The sequence below is a fragment of the Hippopotamus amphibius genome, chromosome 7 (genome assembly GCF_030028045.1).
Source record: "Hippopotamus amphibius kiboko isolate mHipAmp2 chromosome 7, mHipAmp2.hap2, whole genome shotgun sequence".
Taxonomy (NCBI): domain Eukaryota; kingdom Metazoa; phylum Chordata; class Mammalia; order Artiodactyla; family Hippopotamidae; genus Hippopotamus; species Hippopotamus amphibius.
The window spans coordinates 93,259,945-93,269,560 of record NC_080192.1 but is presented as its reverse complement, the minus strand read 5'-3'; the positions used below and the strand labels follow the sequence as shown (position 1 = coordinate 93,269,560).

The window sequence follows — 9,616 nt, the reverse complement described above, 5'->3', positions numbered from 1 at the left end:
AATTATCATTTATTTTGTAGTTTTTTTCAAATAATCAACTCTCTGAGAACTCTTTCATGAAAAAAATTTCCTTTCTCTACTGATTTGAAGCGCCATCTTTTCTAAATATAATTTTTGGACTCTTTATTTCTTTCTAGACATCTTTCTGTCAGTTTTTGCTCTGGTATAAAACAATTTTATTATTATAAAGATAAAGTATTTTAATATCATGCAACACAAATGTTCCCCACTGTTACTTTCTATTTCTATTACTTTCTGCTTTTCAAAATTTCTTGAGAACTTTTATCCACTGCCATTCCAGAGAAAATTTAGATTCATTTTGTCAAATCTTGTCCAAAATAAAATGAGAATTATAATCTGGACTCTTTTTTGTAAATACATGAAACATCTGTTAATGCAAGGAAATTAAAACTTTATAATATCAGCAAATATATGGATATATTAATACTACTCTTCTATTCACATTTCTTTTATGACAGTCAGTGAAGTTTTGTACTTTCTTTCCCTCAAAGAGACTCAAATTATTCTGTAAATATATTCCTAGGTAGTTTGCATCTTGTTATTATTATAGTGAATATAATCTTTTTGCTGTATATTTTCTAAGTATTTTTCTAATATAAGTGAAATTTTATTGAATGTATATTTTGAACTTGCTTACTTGTTCTTGGTAGACATCTCTGTGATGTACAAATAAATGATACCTCTTATGCCCCTTTCCTATCAGTGAACTTATTGTCACCAATTGCGTTTGTCAGAGTTTCTAGAGCAATATTAAATATCAATGGTGATAGCCTCCTCCCTTGTTCCTGAATCAATAGAATGCCTCATTTACCTTTACAAATAGTATTGTCCTTTCATTTGAGTTAGGTTTTCCATATCAAATTAAGGAAAATTCCCTCTATTCTTAGGAATCTATGATTCTGAAGAATTATTAACAAATATTTGATTTTAGCTTTTCAAAATCTGTAGGGATTGTCATATTTTTTCTTCTTTGACCTACTATAACAGTAGATCTTCTAGAGTAAAACATTTTTAATTTGTTTAATAGGCTCTATTTGTTCATGGTGAATCATTCTTTCATACATTACTAGATTCAATTCAACACTAGTGTGTTTTATTAAGAATTATTGCTTCTCATTATTATGAGTAAGATTGATTTGCAGCTTTTTTTAAATGCCATTTTGTCAGATTTTTGTATCAGGAATATGTTAGCCTTGAAAAATCAATTGCAATGGTTTCTTCCTTTGCTTTAGAACAGTTTATACATAATGGGAATTTTCATTAAAACTTTGAAAAAAAATCCCTTGGAATAATAATCTGAGCTAAAGTCTCTCTCAGAAGCAATTCTTTTACAGCATTTTGAACTTACTGTTTATTTATTGCTCTATTCTGGCTTACTGTTCTTCTTGAGTCAATTTTGGTCATTTGTATTTTCCAAGGATCAGAGGAATCATAAGATGGTCTCACTCCAGGAATAGTAACAACAATTTACCAATAAAATTCAGCTTTCTGATAGACTCCAAAATAGCGTGAATCAATAGAGCTCATAAAATACAGATTTAATCAGCTTGAATTTGGTGTTGATTAGGATAACAAATTGCTCTGAGGTTGTGTGGTTTCCACTGTCTCTTAGTCTGTGTTTCAATGCTCTCCATGGTGGCTTGGTAAAAATACCTCACAAAAATGATTCTAGAGCACTTTGTAAATGCACTGAAATAAACAGCAGCTCATGCTAAATAATGCGTGGGTAACAGAGTACAGAGCATTTTCTCAGAAGAAATGATTGACCTGAGAGATTAGCAAATATGTGTGAAGTGAACATAGTGAACATAGACAGAGGCTGGTTTAGCTCACAGTATCTTTATCACACCCTTTCCCAGGTCCCAACCTTCCTAGAGAATCACTCAAATGAAATATTCAGGGTTCTATTGAATTTCCAACAAGTACAAATTCTCCATACCCAAGGATGGCTCCAGGCAACAGGGAAACAAATAACAGCAATAAACTATGTTTTCCCACACAGCCTGGATGGTTTGTTACACAGGGAGAAACTCTCTCTCCTGCCTGGGATTACCAGAAAGTCACTTCAAGATTCAGACACGCACCCACCTGAGCCATTTGTTTTGCTCAAACCCTTGTCCTTTCTCTCCATACTTTTCACCTTCAGTTTTTAGAAGATCCAGAACTTTTATTCTCTTTCAGTCAAGATGTCAAATTCTCTTGTCTCTCTCTGCTCTTTTTCAGTAAATGAGGAGCACAGACATGAGGTCATAGGCAAGTGAGGGAACCAGGAGTTAAATGACCGAGGTTCCAGTCTTGAGTCCGCAGTAACCAGCCAGGGCAATTTGCACATGTGATTTAAACTCTTATGAGCCTCAGTTTCCACACTTATAAAACTCAAGGGGTTGAACCTCACAAGGCAAACTTTGAAGTTCAAAGGTTTATAATAATCTTTGATTCAAGAAAGAAAGGGCTGTCTTTGAGTTTCAGTCATGGCCAAGTGTAGCATCCACCATGTGGAGTGCTGATCTAAGCAATTGATGGAAGCCACCTTGAAACTGTGATTATTCAACAGTCTTGACTACCCTCCCCCACCAAACCTCCTTCTCTTTGGCTTAAATCAAGGATAGAAATAATCCACCTGAGTTTACCAAGGAGCACAAACTTGTAAATTTTGCATTGAAGTATTCATGTAAACTGCCTGGAAGCATTTCTTCTCTTTAAGAGGCTTGTTTGCTCTGAAAAACTCAAGGGTTAACCAAAGGTGAGTGAATGTTTGACAGGCACAGGCAGGCTCCTGAGGGGACAGGTGGAAGATCTGCTTGAGGAGGATGGGAGAGAGAACAATGTAGCCTTCTTGTTGTCTGCCAACCCCCCTCCCACCCCCAGTGACCTGGGATGGAGTTATTTTGCAGGGAGAGGAGCCTTTCCCAAATCTCCCTATCTGCAGTCAGTCTGGGAGAAAAAGAAAAGCAGGTGAGCTCTCTCCAGCCTCCAGGACAGAGAAAGGAGAAGGGCTCTTAGAAGCAGCCCTCTCCCAGAACTCTCTCCAGGACTACACTATGCCCATAACACTGAGTTTGTAGATTTTTTTTCAGTTGCAATCAATTATCTCTTTTAAGGAGAACTCAACAGTTTAAAAACTCACTTGAACAGGAAGGGAGAGTATTTTAATTAGACTTTCCAAAGGTGGGTAACATTCATATACTCATTCATGCAATTGAGTATTGATTGAAGACCTACTGTGTACCAGGCACTGTGCTAGGCATTGGGAACACAGAGGCAAGCAGGACAGATAATATTCCTATGATGATAGTACCTACACTATAATAAACAAGTAAATAAGTAAATAAATGAATAAAAATCAGATTCTCTTATATGCTACATCTGAATAAACTTTTTTTTTTTTTTTTGGTTTATGCTTTTTTCTTTATTCATTGAATTCTTACTATTGGACTTCATTTGTTTATTCTTTTTTTCTTAAGCTCTTTATTGGAATATAATTGCTTTAAATTCTTGTATCAGCTTTTGAGGTACACCAAAGTGAATCAGCTGTATTTATACACATATCTTCATATCCCCTCCCTCCCACAACTCCCTCCCACCCTCCCTGTCCTGGCCCTCTAAGGCATCACCCATTATCGAGTTGATCTCCCTTTGTTATACAGCAACTTCCTACTAGCTATCTATTTTACAGTTGGTAGTGTAAATTTGTCTGTGCTACTCTCTCACTTCTTCCCAGCTTCCCCTTCGCCTCCCCCCCGCCCCCACCAACACCATGTCCTCCAGTCCATTCTCTGCATCTGCATCCTTATTCTTGCCCTGTCACTGGGTTCATCAGTACCATTTTTTTTTTTTTTTTTTTTTTAGATTCCGTATATATGATTTAGCATACAGTATTTGTTTTTCTCTTTCTGGCTTACTTCACTCTGTATGACAGACTCTAGGTCTATCCACCTCATTACATAGAGCTCCATTTCATTCCTTTTTATGGCTGAGTAATATTCCATTGTATATATGTGCCACATCTTCTTTATCCATTCATCTGTTGATGGGCATTTAGGCTGCTTCCATGTCCTGGCTATTGTAAATAGTGCTGCAATGAACATTATGGTACATGTTTCTTTTTGGGTTATGGTTTTCTCTGGGTTATATGCCCAGTAGTGGGATTACTGGATCATGTGGTAGTTCTATTTTTAATTTTTTAAGGAACCTCCATACTGTTTGCCATAGTGGCTGTACCAACTTACATTCCCACCAACAGTGCAGGAGAGATCCCTTTTCTCCACACCTTTCCAACATTTATTGTTTCTAAATGTATTGATGAAGGCCATTCTGACCGGTATGAGGTGATACATCATTGTGGCTTTGACTTTCATTTCTCTGATGATGAGTGATGTTGAGCATCTTTTCATGTGTTTGTTAGCCATCTGTATGTCTTCTTTGGAGAAATGTCTGTTTAGGTCTTCCGCCCATTTGTGGATTGGGTTATTTACTTTTTTGGTATTAAGCTGCATGAGCTGCTTGTATATTTTGGAGATTAATCCTTTGTCCATTGCTTCATTGGCTAGTATTTTCTCCCATTGTGAGGGTTGTCTTCTTGTCTTGTTTATGGTTTCTTTCACTGTGCAAAAGCTTTTAAGTTTCATGAGGTCCCATTTGTTTATTCTTGATTTTTTGTCCATTCTTCTAGGAGGTGGGTCAAAAAGGATCTTGCTTTGATGGATGTCATAGAGTGTTCTGCCTATGTTTTCCTCTAGGGGTTTTATAGTGTCTGGCCTTATATTTAGGTCTTTAATCCATTTTGAGTTTATTTTTGTGTATGGTGTTAGGAAGTATTCTAATTTCATTCTTTTACATGCTGCTGTCCATTTTTCGCAGCACCACTTATTGAAGAGGCTGTCTTTTTTCCATTGTATATTCTTGCCTCCTTTGTCAAAGATAAGCTGCCCATGTGTGCTTGGGTTTAATTCTGGTTTCTCTATTCTGTTCCATTGATATTCCTTTCTATTTTTGTGCCAGTAGCATACTCTCTTGATCACTGTGGCCTTGCAGTATAGAGTGAAGTCAGGAAGCCTAATTCCACCAACTCTGTCTTTCCTTCTCAAGATTGCTTTGGCTATTCGGGGCCTTTTGCATTTCCATACAAATCATAAGATTTCTTGTTCTAGTTCTGTGAAAAATGCCATTGGTAATTTGATAGGGGTTGCATTGAATCTGTAAATTGCTTTGAATAATATAGTCATTTTCACAATGTTGATTCTTCCAATCCAAGAACATGGTATGTCCCTCCATCTGTTTGTATCATCTTTAATTTCTTTCATCAGTGTCTTATAGTTTTCTGCATACAGATCTTTTGCCTCCTTAGGCAGGTTTATTCCTAGGTATTTTATTCTTTTGGTTGCAGTGGTAAATGGGAGACTTTCCTTAATTCTCTTTCTGCTTTTTCATTATTAGTGTATAGGAATGCAAGAGATTTCTGCACATTAATTTTGTATCCTGCTACTTTACTAAATTCATCGATTCATGCTAGCAGTTTTCTGGTAGAATCTTTAGGGTTTTCTATGTATATCATGTCATCTGCAAAGAGTGACAATTTTACTTCTTCTTTTCCAATTTGGATTCCTTTTATTTCATTTTCTTCTCAGATTGCTGTGAATAAAACTTCCCGAACTATGTTGAATAATAATGGTGAGAGTGGACACCCTTGTCTTGCTCCTGTTCTTAGAGGTAATGCTTTCAGTTTTTCACCATTTAGAATGATATTGGCTTTTGGTTTCTCATATAAGTTTTTTACTATGTTGAGGTAATTTCCTTCTATGCCCATTTTCTGGAGAGTTGTTATCATAAATGGATGTCAAATTTTTTCAAAAGCTTTTTCTGTGTCTATTGAGATTATCATATGGTTTTTATCCTTGAATTTGTAATATGATGTATCACATTGATTGATTTGCATATGTTGAAGAATCCTTGCATTCCAAGGATAAACCCCACTTGATCATGGTGTATGATCTTTTTAATGTGCTGTTGGATTCTCTTAGCTGGTATTTTATTGAGGATTTTTGCATCTATATTCATCATTGATATTGGCCTGAAATTTTCTATTTTTGTGACATCTTTGCCTGGTTTTGGTATCAAGGTGATGGTGGCCTTGCAGAATGAGTTTGAGAGTATTCCTCCTTCTGCTATATTTTGGAAGAGTTTGAGAAGCATAGGTGTTATCTCTTCTCTAAATGTTTGCTAGAATTCACCTGTGAAGCCATCTGGTCCTGGACTTTTGTTTGTTGGGGGATTTTTAATCACAGTCTCAGTTTCAGTCTCAGTGCTTGTGATTGGTCTGTTCATATTTTCTATTTCTTCCTGGTTCAGTCTTGGAAGATTGTATTTTTCTAAGAACTTATCCTTTTCTTCCAGGTTATCCAATTGATTGGCATATAGTTGTTTGCAGTAATCTCTCATGATCTTTTGTATTTCTTTGGTGTCAATTGTTACTTCTCCTTTTTCATTTCTAATTCTGTTGATTTGCGTCTTCTTCCTTTTTTTCCCCCAATGAGTCTGGCTAATGGTTTATCAATTCTGTTTATCTTCTCAAAGAACCAGCTTTTAGTTTCATTGATCTTTGCTAGTTTCCTTCATGTCTTTTTCATTTATTTCTAATCTGATCTTTATGATTTCTTTCCTTCTGCTCACTTTGGGATTTCTTTGTTCTTTTTTCTCTAATTGTTTTAGGTGCAAGGTAAGGTTATTTATTCAATATTTTTCTTGTTTCTTGAAGTAGGACTGTATTGCTACAAACTTCCCTCTTAGAACTGCTTTTGCTGCGTCCCATAGGTTTTGGGTTGTTGTGTTTTCATTGTCATTTGTTTCTAGATATTTTTTGATTTCCTCTTTAATTTCTTTGGTGATTTCTTGGTTGTTTAATAGTGTATTTTTTAGCCTCCATTTGGTTGTATTTTTTTACAGTTTTTTTCCTGTAATTGATATCTAGTCTCATGGTGTTGTGGTCAGAGAAGATGCTTGATATGATTTCAGTTTTCTTGAATTTACCGAGGCTTGATTTGTGACCCCAGATGTGATCTATCTTGGAAAATGTTCTGTGTGCACTTGAGAAGAAAGTGTATTCTGTAGTTTTTGGATGGACTGTCCTATAAATATCAATTGAGTTGAGATGGTCTGATGTGTCACTTAAGGCTTGTGTGTCCTTATTTATTTTCTGTTTGGATGATCTGTCCATTGGTGTAAGTGGAGTGTTAAAGTCTCCCACTATTTTTGTGTTACTGTCGATTTCCCCTTTTATGGCTGTTAGCTTTTGCCTTATGTATTGAGGTACTTCTATGTTGGGTGCATAGATATTTACAATTGTTATATGCTCTTCTTGGATGGATCCTTTGATCATTATGTAGCATCCTTCCTTGTCTCTTGTAATGGTCTTTATTAAGTCTAATTTGTCTGATATGAGTATTGCTACTCCAGCTTTCTTTTGACTTCCGTTTACATGGAATATCTTTTTCCATCCCTTTACTTTCAGTCTATACATGTCCCTTGGTTTGAAGTGGGTTTCTTGTAGGCAGCGTATAGAAGGATCTTGTTTTTGTATTCATTCAGCCAGTCTGTGTCTTTTGGTTGGAACAACTAATCCATTTACATTTAAGGTGATTATTGACATGTGTGTTCCTATTATCATTTTCTTAATTGTTTTGGGTTTGTTTTTTTTTTTTTTTCAAAGACAAAATAATCATTTTAATTCAGTTTCAGAAAAAGCTGTCACATGAATTTGGATTAGAAAACATGACAACAAGAGGCTTGGTTGTTCTGGAAATGCAAGGAAGAGAAATAGCCCTTAATAGGCTCAATGGTAATTTTCTGGATTTTCTCTTGCATCAAAAGCTATATATCTTCTTCTCCCCAAAGCATGTGCTCCAAGAGCCAATTTACTCTCTTTATCTCCCTCTAGCCAGGGTGGGCTAATTCCCCTCCACCCCCACCCCTCTTCTTTCAGTCACACTGTGTGGGCGTTAAAGACCCTGGGCTCTGACCAATGAACAGAACCGTCCTTTAAGCCAGCAACCCACAGGCAGTGGAACCCAAAGCCCCACTCCCAGTCCTCATGGCAGAGGCCACAGAGCTGGCATTGTTTCCACTGTCTCAGGAAGAAGAAGCCAAAAGCTGACCCTCAGCACAAATCAAGACCTAATATGGAGAGAGAATGAGGGCTCCCAGGCCCAGAGTAGGCTGCAAGCTGGGGACAGAAAAAGGCAGTTTTTGCAGTCATTCCATTTTTAGAAATGAGGGGGAAACTGGATCGTTTTCCACTAATATAGTTATATAAGGTACTCTAATGCTGAGCTCCAAGAGGATCTGCAAGCATGAAAGGGTCTAAACAAGTCAGAATAACTTTGCCCTGGCTTAAGATAAAAGTAACAGGAAGATAGGTCAATGTAAGAATTTGCAGGAAGATGATGTTGGGAACTTCGGCTCTTCACATGGCTGCCAGCCCTACAGAGGACAACACAGTAAGAACCAAGACAACCACTCCAGACTGGTGTAGCTGGGAAATCATCAGGCCTTTTCCTAGGTCCCACATCAAGTGTCGGATCCCATTCCAGGTGTGATACATGAAAGGGAAGACGAGGGCAAACTTGGCTGTGTGGATCAGAGCTGGCCCCAAACACAGGGACTTCACAAGTTCCAAATGAGACTCAAAGCTCCCAGGGACCAAGAGGGCCGACAAACCAAAAAGAGAAACCCCTGCACTCAAGGCAATACCAGTGCCATGGTGGCAAATGGACATCACCATGGGAAGAGACCAGCTATAGATAGTGATATGCGGAGACAAAGGACGGTTTGAACTAGCGTTCTTATTCCAGAACCTCTCCATCTCTTCTTTGGTTGTGGTTCCCAAAGGGATGGCATTTCTGATACAGAGCTGAGGACTAAGGTGGGCACGGGGGCAATGACAGCCAACATGTCTCAACAAGAGTGCAGCCATCTTGGATTCCAGCCTGGATGGAAGTCTGGGTTTGTTTTTGTAAGTCTTTTCCTTCTCTTGTGTTTCCTACTTAGAAAAGTTCCTTTAGCACTTGCTGTAAGACTGGTTTGGTGCTGCTGAATTCTCTTAACTTTTGCTTGTCTGTAAAGCTTTTGAATTCACCATCGAATCTGAATGGGATTCTTGCTGGGTAGAGTATTCTTGGCTGTAGGTTTCTCTCTTTCAGGACTTTCAGTATATCCTGTCATTCCCTTCTGGTCTGCAGAGTTTCTGCAGAAAGATCAGCTGTTATCCTTGTGGGTTTTCCCTTATATGTTATTTGTTGCTTTTCTCTTGCTGCTTTTAATATGTTTTCTTTGTGTTTAATTTTTATTAGTTTGATTAATATGTGCCTCAGTGTATTTCTCCTTGGGTTTATTCTGTATGCGACTCTATGTGCTTTTTGGACTTGATTAATTATTTCCTTTCCTATGTTGGGTAAGTTTTCCACTATAACCTCTTCAAGTATTTTTCTTAGACCCTTTCTTTTCTTCTTCTTCTGGGATGCCTATGATTCGAATGTTGGTGCGCTTAAAATTGTCACCGAGGTCTCTGAGACTGTCTTCCATTCTTTTTATTCTTTTTTCT

At 37.3% G+C, this 9,616-nt stretch overlaps 1 protein-coding gene across 1 annotated transcript; it reads right to left on the bottom strand.

Annotated features, from left to right (window-relative positions):
• Positions 1–8,387: 8,387 nt before the first annotated feature.
• LOC130857298 (succinate dehydrogenase cytochrome b560 subunit, mitochondrial-like) lies at positions 8,388–8,989 on the bottom strand. Its single transcript, XM_057742835.1, has one exon. It carries the CDS (start codon positions 8,987–8,989, stop codon positions 8,480–8,482), a length of 510 nt encoding a protein of 169 aa, XP_057598818.1. The 3' UTR covers positions 8,388–8,479.
• Between the last annotated feature and the right edge of the window lie 627 nt (positions 8,990–9,616).